The sequence below is a fragment of the Hirundo rustica genome, chromosome 1 (assembly GCF_015227805.2).
Source record: "Hirundo rustica isolate bHirRus1 chromosome 1, bHirRus1.pri.v3, whole genome shotgun sequence".
In the NCBI taxonomy this organism is placed as follows: domain Eukaryota; kingdom Metazoa; phylum Chordata; class Aves; order Passeriformes; family Hirundinidae; genus Hirundo; species Hirundo rustica.
Window position 1 is genome coordinate 77,553,639 of NC_053450.1, and position 21,921 is coordinate 77,575,559.

At 35.0% G+C, this 21,921-nt stretch overlaps 1 protein-coding gene across 7 annotated transcripts in view; it reads right to left on the reverse strand.

Annotated features, from left to right (window-relative positions):
• Positions 1–21,921, reverse strand: part of CDH18 (cadherin 18) — a 530,347-nt gene that overhangs the window by 35,537 nt on the left and 472,889 nt on the right. For all 7 annotated transcript variants that reach the window (XR_009208059.1, XM_058421421.1, XM_058421423.1 and 4 more), the window contains 3 exons: positions 17,543–17,730; positions 14,723–14,976; positions 750–886 (listed from right to left, as the gene is read on the reverse strand). Coding sequence is in view for 6 of the 7 variants with exons in the window: in XM_058421421.1 (XP_058277404.1) it covers positions 750–886; positions 14,723–14,976; positions 17,543–17,730 (579 nt within the window). In the remaining variant the exon portion in view is untranslated. The remainder of the gene's footprint in view (positions 1–749; positions 887–14,722; positions 14,977–17,542; positions 17,731–21,921) is intronic.

Below are 21,921 nucleotides of genomic sequence, written 5' to 3' on the forward strand. Positions count from 1 at the left end.
TAGGAGGACTGAATCTGGATTGCCAGGATGGGGCCCTTTTTTTCTTCATTTACCTTGTTGAGTTTTTTAAATTAAAAACTTTTACTGTGGAAAAAAATAAAGACTCTGTAATAAAAAAATAACTTTTTAATTAAAGTTCTTTAAACTCTCCTTGCCTCAAGTAGAAATATTTGTCTCAGACTACTCAAAGTAGTCAGAGGACTTTCAAATGCACAGGTATTTATTGTATCTTTACTTGGCAATTTACGTATTAAAAGGCCAGAGACATAATCAGAAACTACTAGGCATCTGTGAAGTATAAATTAACATGGGCATACAGACAGCATCCAGTTTGCTAAAATAGTTGACACTAGATACAAGAAAGAAAGATCAATTTCTCAGACAGTATTAATAGTCTTAACTTCTAATGCGTATAAATTGTGAACCATAAATGGGACAAAATATTGATTTTAAGACCTTGAATGCTTAGAAATGTTGCTGGGTCGGTTGGCAGCTTTCTGTCCCATGCAGAGAGAAATGTGGCAAATTTACACAGGTGGAATCACACAGGCATATGGCATTTTCTTTAATTGTTCTGTGGAGTTAGAGTATTTACGCACACAGGGAAAACTCTCCTTTATCCAGACTAGCTAAAAACGCCCTGGTGTTAAAAGGAACATAACATTAAGGTAGCCTTTCTTAAAATATGAGAGTGATTATTTCCTTTCTATTTTTTATTTTTCATACTATATGCCAAATAAATTATTTACCTATCTCAGAAGCAGCCACTGTGATGTTGTACCAAGGTGTCTCCTCTCTGTCAAAGATCTTGGCAGTCTTAATGGTCCCAGTACTAGCATCAATGGTGAAATACCTATCCTCTTCTGTGTTATGATCAATGAAATATCTATGAAGAAATATAACAATAAATATATATTCATTGTAGTATATGCGATCCAAAGTAACAGAAAGCTATATAACAATATTATTTTCAAGCTTTTAAAATCATACACATTTTAAAAAACAAGCTAAAAGAAATCTATAATTTGGAGAAACCCAAGTAACACCATATTTCATTTCTTTCATAATGGTTTATTTCTTTTGATATGTAGCAATATTTCCACTGTGAGTCACAAAGATATAAATTTCTAACAGGTGGTATTTTGCACAGCAGAATACAACCCTGTCAAAGGTAAGACACACGTGTATTTTGACTAAAAATCATGAAATGAAAAAGCAGAAAAGAAAGCAGATACTAAGATATTATTATTCAGCTTATTTGTGTGTCACTGCAAACCAGTGTGATCAGACTCAGTTCCTGCTTTTGAAGCATGCCTCTCTGACATGAGGTTGATGAAAAGATGACACATAGGCCATTCGGAACATAACCATTACAGAGAAACCTCTGATTCCTAGAGCGGCCATCGACACTACTCTGGAAGCAAAACGAAACTTCCCTGCTTCACTCCCTTGGCTTCTGGGTACTTCGCCTAACAGGGAAAGTAAAAACCTTGAAGTGGGTAATGGAAGCAGAGGGAAAGAACACAGAATAAGAGATTGACAAGACTTTTTTTTTCAGAAAGCTGGAATAATTTACAATGGCTTTTAGCAAATTAAGCAATTACAGAACCCTTCCAAGCCTTCTTAACTAAATCCAGAAAATAAAATAAAAAAAAATGGAAAATTACTATTTTATATCATAGCTACTTTCCCTGATAATTTGTCATTCCAGCTTTCATTCTGTGTAATTCCATATATATTTAACATATGGAAGGCATATAAAGGTCAAAAATTATTTATTTGTCCCATCCAATTGCTCTTATTTTTACATCACCAGGAGTGTGATTCCCAGCAAATGAAAAGAGTGGCACACATAAAAGCTGCTAAGCACAAACCAATTAAAAATAAGTTTTATTTATCTCACAATGTACTTATTTATATCATTTGTGTAAGCAAAAAGAAAAACAAAAAACCCAAACAAACAAATATTTAGTTGAATGATATATTAAAGGCAGAGATGAGGTAAAAAAGTAGAAGAAAGAAAGCACTTAGAAGGGAAAGCAGAACTCTGAGTGAGTCACCTTAACTGGTCAAAGGATTGGACACTCAGTGGAAAAGAGAGGATTTGGTGACTTAGGGTAGATCTTCCTTACTGAGCCCACCTCTCCCACATGCAAGAAGTATTTACATCTGCTTTACAGCATGCTATCTTGCCTTGTGGAACTCCACATTTTCTTATCATTCTCAAGTATTTTCAGCAGCTAAAGAGATGTAAAGTCACTGGAAATCAAACCAGTCAAAACTAGGATAGAATATCTTTCTTTTTGCCTGCTGTCCATCTTCCCTTTCCACATCATGAAGAGTGAAAGCCCTGCTATATGACTGAGGGAGTTGTTGGAGAGACAGCAGACCTCAGTTCCTACTCATTTTATGTTTCTCTGGAGCAAGGACTATCCCTGCTGTTTTCCATAAACTAATCCAGAACCTATTGTGCAGGCGTGTTGGATTATGTAACCTAAAAATATGCATTCTATTTCATCTGTGGAAAACTGGTTTTTTTGAGAGATGTTTTATCCTTCTCTTGTAACTCCAGGGGGGAGGGGGGCAGATGCCTTCTGATAATGGCCCAGCCATTAAATCCAGGGTGGGCAGTGTTTCATATCTCTTTCATCACCCCTCCATCCTCCAGCGGGACATCTTCTGATAATGGGCCATTAGGGCCCACCAATGACATGACACATTCCATCAACCCATTGTGAGATGCTCCAGCCAGTGGGGGAGGAGCCAGCTGTTCCTAGCTAGATAAAAACTGGGACTGAAGAACACAAGATATCCTGTTTTTTTTCCACTGGATTCCCAGAGGAAGACTGGACCCATCTTGTCACCACTGGACTTTCTACAGGACCATCTCTACTCCACAGAACCACATCTGTTACTCCAGGAGGATTGATTTGGACTGCTTCCAACACCCTGACCAACAGGGTGCCAGGTTGTATCCCTGACTCTGTCAGGGGTTTTCCAGGATATTTGTTTGCTTCCTTGCTTGTTTTCTTGTACTACTACATTTGTATTTTCTTTTTTTTTAATATTCCTAGTAAAGAACTGTTACTCCTATTCCCACATCTTTGCCAGAAAGCCCCTAATTGAAAAATTATAATAATTTGGAGGGAAGGGGGTTTACATTCTCCAGTCCAAGGGAGGCTCCTTTAGCTTTCCTTGGCAGACAACTGTCTTTCAAAACCTAGACAGCAGGTCATTATTACCAACATTTGACAATACCTCATTCCAAAATACACCAGAAGTACCCAAAAATAACACTTTGGATGTGCAAGATGGCAGCTCAAATTGCTTCAAACCAGTGAATTAACAATAACTTGATTATGTAGGTGATGGGGCAATTTTTATAACTTTAAGTCAGGAAATTTTTTTTCAGAGGACATTATTCAGTGTACTGCTAACTGAATTTAAAAAAAACCCAAAAACAAACAAACAAACAAAAAAACCCACCAAACAAAAATCCCCAGTGATGTTGACAGAAAAAGAACAAAAAAATTAGTGAATTTATGCACAGCAGTCATTGCAGACACACTTCTGAATGTTGATGGGGTCCTCTATGCTTGGTAACCTCAGGAGAGGAATTAAAAGAAAATTCCTGATGAACATTCATCAGTCACTTATCATTAGATGCTGGATGTTGCAGACATCCAAAAAATTTATTTTGCTTTGAGGAATATTGGGATCTTCTAAGGACACATCAGAAAAAAAGAACAAAAATGGACCATATAATTCTTTTCTTGGCATTATTTTATGAGGCCCTATTTGCAAAAGCTATAATCAACTCTTTAAGACTGTGCCAGTATCAGTGGAGAAATTCCCATCTTCATAGATAGCACAACCTTTAAGTATTTACAAAAAATTAGAGACAAAGTGGTATCAACCTCTAAAAATCCATAAAGCTGCCATATTTGCTACAGAGTCGTTGACATCTGAACTTTCCTCAGAAAATACATGCTTCAGGTGGAGAAAAGCCCCAGTGCTTTATACCTTATGCTTGGCAGTTTAGGAAAACCGAGCTAGGAAAAATTGTTGGAATGTTTTCATCATACTACTAATAACAGAGAAATAATGAATATTTGGTTGTATTTGGCAAGATACATATACAGGTACCCAAATCCCTTTTACATGATGAACTAGAAGATTAAGAGAGGAAGTATGGGAAGCATAATTGTCCTTCAATTTTCTTTGAGACCTTTTACTGGTAGAGCTTACCATTGATTATGCGATGATAAAATTTAATTACTTCTCTCCTTTGTTTTGCTTGACTCTAGGAGTCTCCTGATAACAACAAGAATTATTTGCTGAAAAAAATGAATCAAATATTCTTTCCTGACCTGTTCTTATGGAATATGTACTGCAAATCCAAATCAGTTTATAATACAAGAGTCTCATCCCTGCAAACATTAATTAGGCTGGGCACTCTTTGCATATTATCGACATCAGGCACAGTGACTATTCTGTTAGTCACTCTTGTGCTGACCACAGAACCATAAAAATAGGGCTATGTACTATTTGTATGCAGTAGCTTGAAAATAAACAGAATTTCATATTGGGGTTCAATTAGAAAAAAAACCTTAAAGCAATATGAATTTCCAGCTGCTTCTGTTTGTATAAGACTTATAAAAAAAGTTGCCTCTTGCTTTGAGTAAAGTACAGAACAAAAATGAAAAATATCTGTCCCAAAAATGAAGCTTGTGTAGAAAAACTGATATTTGATTTTCTGATGAATTGTGATCATCTAATTATTCATTTTCATAAACATATTGTAAAAGATGGTCTCTTTTTATTAATATAAACATCTTTTTCTAAATCAGTTTTTAAACTTTGTTCCACAGAAGCTCAAATCTCTGTTTAAAGAACATAGGATTGGATGAATAATTTACGTTGTATTTTCTATGCCATTAATGAAAAAAAAAAAAAAAAATCCTGTGGTAACTCATTGTTCTAGCCCTTTTACTTCTAATCATGCTAGAATAATGATTTTTTTTTTTTTCTAATTTATCTGCAGTAGCACTTCCTTTTTATGTGTTAACTTTTGTATACAACTTGAAATATTCACAGATTGACAATTTTTTTCTTCATCAATTAATAAATGAGTGGTACTTTCATAGGCTTTCCCATTATTAAAATGTTCAGTTCTCCTCCATTACTCCAGATTCTTCCTTAAAATTATTTTGTGCATCATATCTAAAGCAGCCATTTGCACTTGTCTGTTCCCCAACCTTCATGAATGTGTAAGTAAAACAAGTTACAGAAGATATTCCCACACGGTAGAAAACCTAAGGATGGTAGTTCTGCTTCCAACTGCTTTAAAAATACTTAGTACTAGAAGTCTCTTGGTAGAGCAACTCATTTTTGTCACGTAAGAGGACATTTAGAACAAGTTTCATTTTTTTTATAAAATGCTGAAAAATTCAGACCTTTATAAATAATAGTCGCTCATTTATCGACATGTTGAGAATAGAGACCAGATATATTTATAAACAGAGCACATTGTAAAGACAATGATGCTTTATTTAAGCTTCTGAATTTATCTCATCTGATCGAAAAAAATTACTTTCATCTGGAAAATAGTGGCAACAGATATAGTCATTCCTTTCTGCTCCTACCCTTCCCTCCACATCTACTGATCTGCTTTTCGATGCTTTTTCTAGACCACAAAAAGATATAGTGCAAGTTTTGAATTTCAAAGAGTGATTTCAAAAGAGATTTTTCACCTTAACTCAGTTGATGGTTTCTGCTCACTTAGAATGCATTAATTCAAAAATTAATTTAAAATATCCATTTGAAATACTTATTTATAGACATTTACTCATGACAACGCCATGTGATTTAGTATGCTTATAACCACAGCACATTAAATCAGCACATCAGAGCTGCATGGCACATGTTAATAAAGAGACTTAATAATAAGACATGCCTAGATAAACAGCTCTCCAAAAACTGTTTACATGCAAACCAACAACAGAAACCAATCTGAAGGAAACTTCATGAAAAAGGATGATGAATATAGAAAACTTAATAGTCATGCTTCCTGAAGATAATCTGAAGGAAATTAAATACCAAAACCAAATCCTGGTAACACTGGGAAATGCTTCATGTGACACCTTTTTATTAGGTGCTCTCAGTGAACGGAAGTGCGTTCCCAGGTTCATCCATACCCTTCTTCTGATCAAAGAAAGCCACTGGCTCCTCTGGCTTCATTCCTCACTTTCTGCCTTTTAGTGAAGCAGTGGATCAGTGATGACAGATATTCCCCCGAGTTTTTTGCCAAAAATAAAAACATTTGCATCAATTAGGAAATAAAGGAAAATATATATGAATGATGGCCCTTGGTCAGAAGGTCACTATGGAACAAACAAATCTGCTTTTAGTATTAAACCTGACATATTCTAATAATGCAAAGACTGCTTAAAATGGAGAAAAATTTCAAAGGTGCTAAAGTAGTTTAGAAATATTAAAGATTTCCAAATCTTTTAAGAGGGCTTCTGAAGCTGAAAGACATAAACATTTTCAGAATTTCTCTACCTACATTATTTTCTTAATATTAACAACAGTTTATCACTGAATAGACAACTGGCATAGGCTGTTACTGTTCTGGTATGGCTCTCTTTAATTACCGTGTTTTTAGGCCAAGCCTCGAGTTTGAACTTTTAAAGTAGTTTTAAGATTTTAAGTTGTCTCTTTCTGCTTTTAATCAAATATTTTATTTATCTTTTCATTATGCTATTTTTCATTTATTACCCTATTTATCAACCGCAAAAATGAACTCTACATATTTCTACCCTGGCTACAAATCTCATATTGATAGTAAACTTCCAAAGACAAATTTCAGCCAGAAGTGAATTGAAAGATCACACTGCTTCCTTGGATTTTTGTTTTGAGACATTGGCAAATAGTGAGTTTTCAAGTAATAAGTAAAACTGGTTACAAAGAATTACTAAAAAAAATCCCATACGAAGGGAACAGAACCTTGTCCAACTAATTATATCTTTAAAGACTTATCAGTTATAAGTCAAATGACATTATAAGAAACCTGTTCAATTAAAAATTTAAGCAAGAAACTTTCTCGCAAAGAGATAGATTTAAAGTACAAAAATTTTGTATTTAACTTCATAAAATATCTTAGAAAAGGAAGAATAATCAGCTGTGTAGAGTGAGTGAAGGAGGTATACCATACAAAGAGTAAAAGAACCAACCAGCTTCAACTCTCTGTATTTGACCAGCTGGAGAACAACAAGAAACGGCCCATGCTGGGACGTAACTTGAATGTGTGGCTTTTATCTTCTCTCTGCCTCCTGACAGCAGCACTCATGAGCCTAGGAAGCAGCAGCAAACCCTTGAAGCCAAATGAGGTGGTGGAGAGACATTCTGTTGCCATGACTGTCTTGCACTACACTACCTCCATTCCAGGGGCAATTTATTTCCCCATAGTTCAAACAAATTCAGCCAGGAGAGAAAGGCAATTGTGAAGTATGAGTCAGAAGTCATGCCAATCAGCAGGTAACCAATTTTCTCCCTACATCATGTCTGGTACATTAAGGAGACTTTTGATGTTCCAGAGGTCCTTGGCAGAAGACTGCTACTGAGAACTATAGCCTTCAGCTGTGCTTTCCAGGTGTGAAAATTAAATACATTTGAAGATAGCTTGGAGAAAGTCATCCCTCTGTTTATTGTTCATTTGCTCTCTTTTCAAGCAGACATAGCATAACTTTGAGAAAGATACTGTTCCTCTCACAGCATTTAAAGGAATTTTATTCAATATGCTGTTCCTGCTGTTATCTCTGGGGCTGGCTGCCAGCTGACATCCCACATCTGATCAGCAGTACCTCGTTTCCATACAGGACTCCAGGTTCACTTCTCATACTGAAATCTCAGCTCAGCCAGAGTGGCAGCATTCCATGTCCTGTTCCTAGAGATGTGAGTTGCTGGAACACAGGGGACACAGGGGGAGCTGACAGCAGTGAGCCACTGTCTCCCAGAAAAGCCCCTGAGAGGCAGCCACTACTGGTTTGAATTTTATGCAGAAGTCAGCTTCCCACTCCAGTTCTCATTCCCATCCTCTAGCACACTGCTCACTTTGGACGCAGGAAATAAGGAACACCTCATTTGAAGGGAATAAGCCCTTTCTGGACACTCATAATTTCTAACTGTCAGTTTCTGTCTGCATGTGTTAAACAGTGATCATTTTTCCAGCTAATTCACCAGTCAGTGTGGGCTATGAACATGCCACACCCTTCAAGGCATACTTAAGAATTCAAAGCAAGATAAAGGTTTGTCTTCTTTTAATGACTTTATGAATTTCCTCAGGCAATTATGACTGTTTAAAAGCATTTCAGGTAGATGTGTTGATGGCAGAACTATATCCTGTTATATCCATGTTTCTTGTTATTCAGAGAGATTAGCATGCAGATTATGAAAAGGAATAAGGTGCAGTCAGTGTTACATGGAAACACTTTTATTTTCCCCTACAGGCTAGCTACAGCTACAGTTACTTCTCTACAGCTACACCTAGTTTTCTACCTACCAGCTAAAGAATGGTATTCTATTTACATACCATCTTTTTTTTTTTTTTTTTTTTTTTTCTCTCTACATATTATACACTAAAGCAAAATTGATAGATTTATGCACATTTATTGGAGTTGCCTCACCCTATCAAATGACTATACTCTAGAGATGTTTAGATATGAAGGCTGACTCTAAAACCATAAAAGAAACTTAATACTTGAGGCATTCTGAAGTCAGTAGAAATCATAAAAACATAGAGATGATGTTCTGGCTTGAAAAATCTTTCATGGTCAAAATTTGACCTGTCAGTGTTTTCTCTCTCAGCTCTCAGGGAGGGATGGAGGTGGCTCTGGTTGACTTGGGATTCTGACCACTATCCTGAGCTGGATTCTTCCTAGTCAGAAGAACTGTCAGAACATCTTACCAGTTCCTGCTCAGGGACATGGACATATCTGTTACTGGGAGACCTAGGACACATAACTTGACAAGAATCAAAACTAATTTGAGGCCTCAGGCCTCAAAACAAAACACCAACAGACCTCTCACCTCAACAATATAAAGAAAGGTTTTAAAATGTTTTCTCACTGTGAAGTCAGATGGAGAATTAGTGAAGAAATTGAAGAAAAATCCCTATCTCTCTCCAGCCACTTAAAATGGGGTGTTCTTTTTCTGTCTCAGTTTACTGACAATCTTAGAGAGAATACTGGAGAATTACGATAGTGTTGTGCTTTGAGATCTCCTTTGAGGAGAGCAGATTTCTGCCTTTGTCTCCACCAGCATAGGCCTGGAAGGATCTGTAAAATCTCATCTGTTCCCCCATGGACATATGAAGGAGGGATAGTCACTCCACATGATGGCACTGATCTCAGCAAGCTGATCATCAAAATACACTTTTAATTTTCTGTCCCTCCCTTTAATCCTTCCATGCAGTTGTCTTGCACATCTCTTCAGTTTGAATCACAAATTGATGTTTTATTCTACCTCTAGCAAAGTTAAACTTTAAACTAGAAAAGAAGTTTAAAACTTGAATTTTTCAAAATACTTTACACCTTTAAGACTTTGAGAAATAATTATAAAAATGCACAAAACTTAGGGGGTATGTTATTTCATCTACATATGAGAATGCTTTTTAAAATACCATTTACTGAAAATTCAGATTACTTTCTGATGGCTGATGACAGTAAGTATTCACCCTCAGATGAATCTAAAAGATGACTATCTTTTACAATCCATGCAGCAAAAGTTAAAATAAGTTTATCTACCTAATGCGGGAATTGAACAAAAAATTTCTACACCACATAAATTATTATAATCATATGCACCTGTAATCAATTCATTTTTTTTATATTCTTCCTGAAAGAAGGAAAGAGAAGGTTGTCAATTCAAATCAAAATAGGACAAGGGAACTATGTATTTATTAGAGCCTCTACATACCAGGTGTGGTGCTGAAAAGCTTTTGTACTCATAAGTATATAAATATATCACAACCATTATGATACATCATCCATTTAAGGCAACAACATAAGACCATTAGAAAAATGGAAAGCCAGGATCATGGCTGAGATTGCACTTTTATTCTTCACCAACTTAGCACAAAATTAAAACTCACTTTTTAGGACAAAATAAATTTTAAAATTTTAAAATTAATTTTTTTAGCACAAAATTTAAACACCACCACCACCACCAAAAAAACTCCAAAACAACATTTTTTTTTCTGACTTCTGTTTCCTCTAGCTGATCAATCCTTGTGAATAAAATACTTTAGAGTACAATATATTACAGCCTGATTATGATCTAACAGAAAATTTACTTGAATTTCAACATACTAATATAACAAATCAAACTTCCAAGCACCAAAAAAATACAAAATTGTTTTTAACCAGGCAGTTTTAGACCTTCTGAAAAGGGAAGAGGCTTATCTTCCTTATCATTTGACACTGTTGTCACAGACAGAGTACAGATCAAGACCTGTACCCCATTCTCCAGAAGTTTTATGTTAGATACCAGGCAAGAAAAAAATCTCTCCAGAAATGTAAGCAACCTAAATTAAACATAATAAGTGTGTGTAAAAAAAATGACTAGAGGGGGCAGTGGTCCTATCATTAATGCTCAAAACAGTGATTTACCTCCAGTATCACTGCATGACAAAGTAGCACTGAAAGTAGTGATCTGATGTTACGGTATTTCTATAATGGGATGTCTTATTTCTCAAATGCTACTCTTATAAGTTGAATAAAACTATGTCTTAACTCTTTTCTTAATCACTGCCTTGGAGGTAGCTTGGGGAACAGCTGCAGCATTCTGTTTCTGAACACCATTCCACTGGCAACAGACCAGAGGCAGTTGGAAAGCTCCAAGGATCACCTGGGGTATGCGCTGTGGCTGGATGGGCTCACCACCCAAGGATGACCCAAGGATCACTACAAGAAGATGTCAGGGTTTCAAGAGGTGCTGCCTTTCCCTGAGGCAGCACTAACAGCTGAGGCCTGCTCTCAAGGCAAGTAAGTGCCTCACCAATTAAAAGCTTTTTTCACCCCTAATCTGCACTCAAGTCTTCTATGTATGATTTTAGGAAAAAAAAAAAAAAAAAAAAAAAAAAAAAAAAAAAAAAAAAAAACAAAAAACAAAAAAAAAAAAAACAAAACAAAAAAAAAAAAAAAAAAAAAAAAAAAACACCACACCAAAACAGAGTAGATATAGAGACATCTAAAATGAATAATGGACTAAGAAAAAAACCTGTAATTAGAGAATTTAATAGTCATGTTTTCTTCCGTATTGTGTGGGAAAAGATCTTTCAAGACCCACTTGTACATCAGATGCTATTATAAGACGTGACTTAACCCTGACATTTTCAAGCAACAAAAGATATGACTATGGAAGCAGAATATTTGAAACAAAGCAATTAAAGGGGATTAGTTTCTCATAAATGTTCCAACAAGGCAGTAATACCTGTGAATGAATTACAAATAAGTATGTTTTGTGTTGATTTAGAAAACAATTTTTAGAAAATTTTAAGTGATTTTCAAACTACTCAAAACCCCTTTATAATTAAAAGTAATACATGATGAAGTTTTAATATATTTATTTCTCATGTTTTCTATTGTATTTTGCTTTTCATATTTCAGTAGAATAATAATCTTATTCTAAAACAGAATATTTTAAAAAGTTTCCCTGAAAACGCATTTCTATCTTTTCAAAGAAAAAGAAAATCAATCAACTTAAATAGAAAAATCCTCTAGAATAGTCCAAAATACCAATCAGATACATACTGAATAAAAAGAGCCCACCACTATTAGCTACATTTGTTTTTACAGAGGTTGTTCTGCTGGGGTTTAAAGACTAAAACACTAGTACGAGCACTCGCAAAAAGTTAGAGCCCTCTGAAGACTGCAGAGCTCAGGAACAAGATGAAATCACTGTGACAAAATCTCAGTGAGGAAATAAGGGCAAACCCCCACTTTGTCTCCTTCTACTGATAGCAATAGATGCAGCTATTTATTTTCGTGTTCAGTTCAAATTACTTTAAAATATTTCGACACTGTTAATTATCTTAACTACACTTCCAACCATTATTCTGTATACAAGAATTGTTCCTGCCATCAAAATAAACTGTTGCTTAATTGGGCAGTGAAGAAATCACAGCACTGTATCTCTTTTAGCAGTAGAATGGCAAAGTGATACAGTTTCAGCTGTGTGTACCTAAATGCTTCATCAATCAAATACACAGCAGCAAGTGTCCTCATAAAGTGGAAAGGACACGCAAGTGGATTAGGAAAGACTGATAAGCAAATCGCTGCTCTGTATCTTGTCCTGTAGCCTCACAGTGTTTGTAGATGTATCTGAGCCATATGAATAAGAAGCATGATTCTGTTACTCTTGTGCTGCACAGAGATCAGCGGGGCAAGTCCTATCTGTACCATCTTCCCTGGAGATTGTGATCTCTGCTCTCTAAGAAAGTTACATTGAATCTTCCTGGTTACATTTTTATAATCACTATTTTCATTTTCAATTAACTAGGAATTGTGGGGAAAAAAAGAAGATACTTGACCTTGTTATTTCTGACTATCTTTCAGATTCACCAGGGTTTCAGACAAACAGTGGAGACATTTCCTGCAAAGCAGCACAAAAGGCCATAAGCACACTGCATGGACCCTTCTGAGAAATACAGCCACCCTTGAGTGGCTCCTTTGCTCATTGCTCTGAGTGGATCATGGGCAGGACCCTAACTCCAAGTGGAGCAGCAGCTAAGCCAATGCAGTCTGTCCCGCTTCTCAGGTCACACCTCTTCCAACCCATAGTTTCCCAAACTGTAGCCAGATCTTGAAACAATACAAAGTCCTTCTGTGCTCCATCAGTGTTTTTGTGTGAAGCTGAGGTAAGGGAAGGGGGATTGGAGCTGTACATTCTCAGACCAACGTTTCTGCTCCCACAGCAGGAAGCTCAAGGAAAACTTGAGGGCACACAAACCCAGCCTGGTGTCTGTTTAGAATGCCACATAACAACATGTCAGTTCAGGCCTTAGAGAATCAGCATCTTCATAGAAATGACAAATGACATTCACTTTCACAAATGACATGCACTGTCGGTTCTACCAAGATGGATAAAGCCTGGCTAGAGGGTGGACCTGATCACAATATAATGCCAAGGATATCTGAGGTTACACTTCCCTTGCCAAAACCCACCAACACATAACAGAGTGAGAACTGGCTCCATTCAGATCTTCATGGTTATTACGTTATATTAGCACTATATGTTTTTCTCCATTGAGACATACAGATATGGAAGGAACAACTCAAAACCATATGTCAATTGAGGGAAAAACATGATAAACAAAAATAAGAATATTTTTTACCTTAATTATATGAATAATATAGATACTTAATATTCTGCACTTAATCACGGGTTACAAATTCAGGTTTGGGGGGAAAAAAAAAAGGCAAATGCACAAAGCTCAATATTTGTGAATATTTTCCCTTCTGATTCATCTATCTCCAAATTATTGGTCGTTTCACCCAGAAAATCTACTTCTGGCCTTCCCAGTCTCTGTACAAACCGCTGCTTCTTCCCTTTTGCCAAAGTTATCTTTCCAGACAAAACTGTTATGGGCAACAGACAGTTGAATTATGGACCAACTAGTCTTCACTTGCCCTTCCTACTCCAAACTTCCATGACAGTAGTGGTCTGACTGTGTTAGCAGCTTCGGAATAATAGTATTAGAGCTCCAGGCATTTGGCAGCTATTTTTAGCAAAATTTTGTTATGTATGTTATGATTTAGGCCCAAATACCATAATGTAAATTTTTCAAAGGCAATAACTTGCCACTAAGAAATTGCATCTATTGATTCTCTGACACAAAACATTTTGAATCTTAGAAAATTATCACAAGAGAAGCATAAAAACCTGATGTTTTAATTTTTCTGAAAATATTGTTTCATCTTGCCAAGACTATTACACATACCCAGCAGATTTCAACTCAGTCAGGAGACTAAATATGTTTAATTAGCTTGAGAAAAACCGCTTTCCAAGGATATAATAATATGATTACTATGAAGGTTGTACCATTAGGTCATGGAAAGGAAAAGTATCAAAAATGTTTTTGTGGATATTTTTTGGAAACTTTTAAAATCTTCTACCACCTTTGACACATAAAGTTCATTTATTGTTCCACAAAATTCATTATTTGATTCACATATTTGATTCTTTTGATACTCTACTGAAGCTGAAGCATATTACAAAATATTGGATACATCCTCAAACAAAGTTTTGCAAAAATGATCCTACTTGTCTCTAAAAGGAAGATGTATCTAAACCTGTTGCTGTCTTGCACAAGCACCTGGGACAGCTACAGTGCAGCCAGTGTGCAGAGGGCCAGCACAGTTCTGACAGACTGGGGTAAAGCAGTGTTATGATATTTAACAGGTTTACAGGATACCACTGGAAAATCAGACCTGTGCTCAGAGCAGTGATGGGAAATACAGTGCAAACAAAATAAAGGCTGAAGGTTATATTACTAAATCTAATTTTTACAAACTGATCATGACACTGTTCTGACCTATGTTTCCCTTTATGTACAAAAAATAAACAGTCTTCATACATTCTAGATCTCATTAACACTTAAGTTTGTCAAATTCAATGTCATGATCAAATAATTAATCCACATAATTTGGATTAACTATACCTCACTAAACTGTTTGCAGCATCAGGATCATGGGCCGTTACTGTGCCAACAGGTGTCCCAATCTTTGCATTTTCATAAACTTCCATGACATAGGAAGGCATAGTGAAGAGCGGGGGTTCATCCACGTCACCAACGATGATCTTCAGCATTGTTACGTCTTTGAATGGTCCCAAGTGCGAAAATCGAAAATCAAGGTGAGTATTTGCTCCTTCTATATTAAGTGTATATGATTTCTTCTTTTCATAGTTGAGTGGCTGTTGGCAGAAAAAAAAAAAAAAATCTCAGAGCCATTCTGTTCTTCAGTTTAGCCTGTTAGCAACATCTTTTCTGTTTAACTTAAACATTTTTTCATGATACTGGAAAGGGATGATATTCTTTGATATTCTGGCAGCTACTGCCATACCTTGTATGTAGCAGGATATAAATGAAGCAGGATGGTTTCAATTTTTCTCTAGAACAGAATATTGGAAAAGATACTAGTTTTAGAAATAACCTAGAGTTTAGAATGAGCCTTGGATTTTACTTTCATGAAAATGTAGTGTCTGGATTTTGTCACGTTTTGTCACGGTTTTAATCAGTAAATCCTAAATCCTGAAAAAGATAAGAGACTGATGCATCCTAAATTAAAATAAATTCACATCTTTAATAAAAAAGTTTCATAGACAGCAATGAGGACATTAAAATTCTTTTGGGCATCTCTTTTATCCTTGACTGAATAAAAGCTCATTCTTGCAGGAAAACACTCACTGTAAGAGACAGGAACTTTTACAACCAGGTGATCCTTCTAGTGAATGAAGGAAAGGCTACAGTTGTAGTCTACTTCCAACAGTCTTAAAACACTCATATCATTAAAAGAAGTTGCATATGTGTGGGACTTTTTTTTTTTTTTTTTTTTTTTTTTTTTTAGAAACAGAATTTTTATTTATTATGGCATGGATGAATTCCACTGATACCAGAATCATTCTGTGTGGACATGACAGTCTATCTAACAAAAACTCCTCATCCAAGCTGAAACTGGTATTCCCTGTCACCCCAAGGAGTGGCAAAGTAGTGCGTTAGGCAAGACATACAGGGAACTCAATATATGGCTTGTCACAGTCAGTATGCCTTTTGTAGATGAAATCCACAATAAATTTGACTGATGATGTGTAAGAAAAACTGGTCAAGATTTATATACACTTAATATATTTCTTTGATTTTTCCTCTTTGTACTTACGGACAATTAATTCATTCTTTGAACTCTAAAATTATAAGGCTTTTCCGACCCTCACAATCTCTGTTTCCCTTTCCTTAATGTAAAAATAAAAGGTTTTAAAGGCTTTATGGGAGTTTACCATAGACTGGTCAATCTATCACTACTTAAGAAAGACCAGCTAAGTATGCTACTCAAGTCAATTCACAAAAAAATATAGGCTTAGTAAATTCCACTTCATATGTTCATTAATTTATGTTTTTTTGTTATGAGCAGCAAAATATTGAATAGTGATTTCCATTTCTCTGCAGCATGTATATTCTAAGAGTAAACAGGCTTAAAATAGGACTGCAACTTGTATCTTTGATTTCTTTTTGGAAAACCCAGTTTAGAGTGACAATGAATGAATTAACTTGTACAGAAAGAATTATTTCTCTCAGAAAACACAGGAGGAATGACAAAAAGTCTTGTAGTAACACAGAATCTTTATTTTCTCTAGTTCTCTGATCAAACAATAACATTTTTAAAGGGGATCATCTATTCAGATAATCAGAAAAAGCTGACACTTCAAATGTAGCTAGAGTAGATTTTTTCTTTTTTTTTTTTTTCTTTTTTTGCTTTCATTTGCTTTTTTTACTTCCTATAACATCTCAATCATCAGCTGTAGCTATAAGGTGAGAGACAGACTTGTCTTGCGTCTCTAGATATGCAAATCATATTTGTATTTACTTAAAATTATCATAACACTGAAGATCATTAAGTCTTCCCCAGAAAGAAAGCAAAGCATTTACATTTTAGATTAATTAAACAGAATTTTTGTTCATGTTTCTTTTTTCCCCAATGAAAAAAGTCTTTCCATGACAATAACCCACATAACTTCAGTATGTATTCACTGGCTAACATGATTTTCATGCCAAATGCAGCTCAAGTGACCAGTTACAGGGCTAACTGGAAAGTGTTGCTGTGCATTATTCTGCACTTTGAGTTTCTAATATGAGACTCCCAAAAGGAAATGTCATATTAAGCTAACTGTAATTCCTAAAAGAGTTACAGAATTTTATGAGAAATAACTATCTGTTTCATGAACATTTCCAGTCTCATTATACAAAATGGAAGAGACATGGTCTGTTAGACACTTTTTCTGGGAAGCCTGAATGATACTTGCTGACTTGAAGTCAGGAAAATACGAATATATTTCTCTGAAAATCATGACAAAGGGGGATCATGATGGCCATTCTTTTTTTGAAGGATCCAGGGAAAAATGGCTTTTACTGAGGTATTTTGTTTGGGTTTCCTCCACTTTCTTACTCAAAAAAGGAAAGGGAGGTAAAGTGGAAATACTTTGTGACAATTTTTAATCAACCCTTTGTGGATGGATCTTTGAGACTGACAATATCTATACATACAAATGATAACTCTGTGATAGCTTTACCAGTAACATTTTAAATCTTTAGCACAAAACTGGATCATTTAGATACCATCTGGAAAGTAAATCAAAGAATAACATTCTATGAAAACTGAATTACACATTCATTCATTACCATGGATAAACTTTCTATGACAAGATTCAATCAGGTTGAGGACAAAGGCAGAATTTTCACCCAAATTTTACATCTTCTATGGCTTACCTTCTTCAGAGAGAGAATTCCTTCCCTTGTTTCTTTGTCAGTAGAGATGGAGAATACCCCAGAGCCATCGCCATTAATAATTGTGTACTTCATGTCTGCATTTGAACCAGTGTCTGCATCATTTGCTTTTATTTTGCCAACTGCTGATCCAACTTGAGCCGACTCAGGAACATACAGCTGATAATGTTCTGAGGGGGAAAAACCCAACATAATAGCTTGGACATTTTCTAGTCAAACTAAATTAGAGAACGGTTATCTGTTTGATAGATGTCAGAGTCAATGGAAGAGTATTTACATATTTTGTAGAGTGACAAATAAACCTATGAATTTATTTAGATCCCTGAAAGAATTAAAAAACAAATTTTATTTTACTTGGGATGTCTTCATTCCCTATTCAAAATGCAAATTACCTAATGTAGGATTTTAGTTTTCAGAGCTATTGCTGTACATCACATAATACAGAAATTACTTCATACCAGTCTTTTTAAAAGTTTATATTCCCATAACCAAATATATATATTTAATATATTCACAATTAAATGCATAGTCAAGTGAGTAATTTTGAACTGAAAGATCTGTTGCTTTTTTTCCCAAAATCGGATTATTTTTATAACATCATATTTTCAGCATGTAATTTTTACTAAACAAAAGTGTAATAAATCTTAATAATTTACACTTTTGACAAAAATTTTAACTTCTATGCACAGTAAAGGAAAATCAACATAATGAGTACAAAGAAGTATTACACATTTATGCCCAGAAAAAATTTTCTTTGCAACTATGACCTCCTTTCAGTGTTTCTCTAATATGTTAGCTTAATAATAAGGGAAAATTTTTGAAGCATAATATTCTTAGCTGTCTCTATGCTTTTGTAAGAAATTTTTTTAAAAGGTACAAAATTTTCTTGTGGACAAGATGCCATCAGGAAACAAAAGTGGCAAAGAGATATAATGCAATGATGTAAACCTCAGTCTGCAACAAGTCCAGAAAAACAGCTTAAAGATTTGTCCAAAAATGCCAACCTTATATTACAGCAAGGATGATGAAAACTACCAGAACTGAAATAATAATTCACGTATCAACAACATATTAATTTCCCACTTAAAAAAACCCAATCCAAATGTCTCCCTAACAGTCTGCAGAGTTTACATCACAGTCCAACCACCGACACAGTAAAAAAAAGAAAAGTAACTTCTGTCATTGTATATCTGCTGAAATTCTACCAGGTTCTTTTTATGTTCCTTGGAGGCATTCTGTGGCAGTGAGTGCAAGAGCACAAAACTGAGTGGCAGGACAGTGGATCAGCAGACTTGTAAGCGAACACATAGAATTTAATATGTTGTTATGGTTTGCTAAGTTTAAAGCAGGTAGCATGACAGCAAAGGTGCCCTTAGTAAGCATGTAGAAAAAGAAAGGCAAATTTTAAATTGAATTCAGAGATTAAACCTGAGGTGAGGCAGTAACCCACTACTGGTTGGATGGATTGAAGAAATTATCAACTGACAGAAGCTGCAATTGAAAAGGGAATAGATATAATCACTAAAATATAGCTACCTTTACAGACACCTACTAGAAAACAGAAGATTAAATTATAAATCTAATTCCTTGGACAACAGTTCCTAAACCTATTTGTTGTTTTGAATTACTTTTTTCATACTGGCCCATAGTAAACAACTAGTGGTGCGATAAGGATGGACAACTGCACTAATCTTTGTTAGTCTAAAGGAAAAGAGAGGTTTCATAGGAATACAAAGTCATTATTCATTTTGGAAATCTTAAGGAAAATAAGAAATTTCCAGCAGAGCAAGAGAAAAATGACAACTTAACATGTAAAAATAAAATACCAACACTGATGTACCAGGACAATTACTTAATTCAATTAAAACTCATAGTTAATATTTTGATGCAATTCTTTGATATGCATTTAAAAGCCACCTACACATATTTCCAAATAAATGCCCTGCAATGTTTTGTGCTTACAGATTATGTCAACTAACGCTTTTGTATTGCTGGTTTCTTTCTTTCATACATAAAATTATAGTAATGGGATGAGATTAATTTCAAAATTTACTTGGTGTTAAAATAAATGCAAAAAATGGGTTTTGACACTTTTTCTCTTCCAAAATGGAAAAGGTTAAAGCCATTACGAATATGTTATATAATCAAGTCACTTAAGGAACTGGACTCATATGATAGGGTGATCTAATTGGAGACTTTCAAATAGTTGAGCTTGTTCAAATATATCTGTCTACATGACACTATGCTCTGCTTTATAATCACACTCCAAGTGTTAGCCATCTGTTTCAGAAAATTGTTTTACTGATATCTGCTTCAAAGGCTCTGAAATACTAAAACTTCAAGCAAAACAAATATTTGAAATGACTCATGAATTATGTCAGTTTTTGTAGAACTGAAATGTTAAAAAAATGTCAATAGAATTGAAAGAAAGCTGTTGAAAAAATAAAAACTCTCAGGTTATAAGGTCAGAAATATCTCCCAACAAGTATTTAACCACTGCTTCATAGAGACAGTCTTACAATATCTCACACAGGCATGAGCCAAATAGATAAATACAAAAAATACTATCTAAAAAACCCAAACATGTAAGAAGATAAAGTTCAGCAACAGGAAGGATAAACTATATTAAAGACATTTTTTTAGACTAGAGGTGAAATTGGAAATGTTAAACACTAAATCGTTGTAAACTTAATTGCTAGTCAAGAGGAACTGATGAAAGGCTCAACTGAGTGCTGAAACATACTTCACAGAGAAGGGGTCACAACACCAAGCTTGTCTGAGTTCAAGATGGATTTGGACAATGCTCTCAGCTACATGCTCTGACTCCTTGGGTGTTCTCCATCGGGATTTAGTAACTCAGATGGGTCCCTTTAAACTCAGCATAATCTGTGATTCCTGATTCTATGAATGTTTCCTTGGGCATTGTATAAAGAAATTTGATAGGACACCATAAAACATGGGATGTTTATACTGTGAATTTAGAGTTCAGTATTGCAAACCATGAGTCTGTCTCAACCCTCTAAAACAATTGACTGGGAAGATAGGAGCCCTGAGGATCATGTATGATCAGTCTATATCAAAAATTTTCCACCAAATTTGACCATGTTGCACAGATTATTCTTGTTTCCAGCATTGCAGACTTCCAGGAGCTGTTGTGGAGCAGAAATCTTTTAGGAATGGTTTCATTTTTTTCTAGAGGACCTGGCCTGTTTCTTACAGATCAAGAATCTTAGCTGATTCAGTTCTCAGCTTTTATCACATTCACTCACATGCATTCCCTTAGCTTATGATATGAGGAAATTAATACTATTTCTCGGGTAATGTACTAATAGGATATCACTTTGCATGATTTTAATCTATGCTAATTGAAACATTTTCCAAATTCATGCATATGATCTTTGTCTTTCAATAAACTATATGTCTTACCTGTCATTATAGTACAGAAATAATTTATTTATCTTTAGAACACTATACTTTCATTTCAATTAGCCTACAGTCAACCTCCAATATAGTGTCTTACTCTCAGAAAAGTAATTTCTCTGTCTGAACCTCTCAAAAAAGTACAACAGTATTTAATGAAAATCAATAAGCTTATTATTGAAATTATTGTATTTATTAATCTATTCTATTCTGTTGATAATTTTTACTTACTTTTATAAGAAGAGAAGAGACATAATACCGAATACCAACTTGGGAAAACGTGTTTATTACATTGGAGGTCAGGGCTGCTGCTCAAAGGGACCTGGACATGCTGCAGAAATGTGCTAAAAAACCCCTCATGACATTTGGGGACTGCACCAGGGGAGAAATAATGACATTCATCAGTACATGCTGGGCAGACAGTTGTAAAGAAATTTTGCAGAAAAGGACCTGAAAATGATGTTTCAAGGCTTTACTAGACAAGATTCTTAGTAACTTGATCTAACTGAACCTGCTTTAAGCTGGGCTTTGGGTAAGATTTTTTGTTCCAAGTCTCACATGAACCTATGACACTGTAATTTATAAAGATATGTCTCATGTTTTACTGCTTGCCATCTTTGATAAAACTAAAGTGGAACTTCAACTGTGGACTATGCTCAATCTTTCTTGGTGGCTTTCTTTGTGAAAGCTATTCTTCATTCACAGATCTTCTTGTTTTCATTACATGTAATAGATTATTCTGGATTTCTCTTTTGAGACTGCAGTCTTTTGAGAAACCTACTTGTCCCAGTATGTCTTGGATATATGTCATATGTTCCTTTACTATACTTATTTTTAATATAATAAATCAAATTTTAATCCATCATCATCATGAGTACAGAAACTTTTATGATTGTGGAAGTTCAGGCCATTTTATATCTACTAATTTTTATCTGAATATT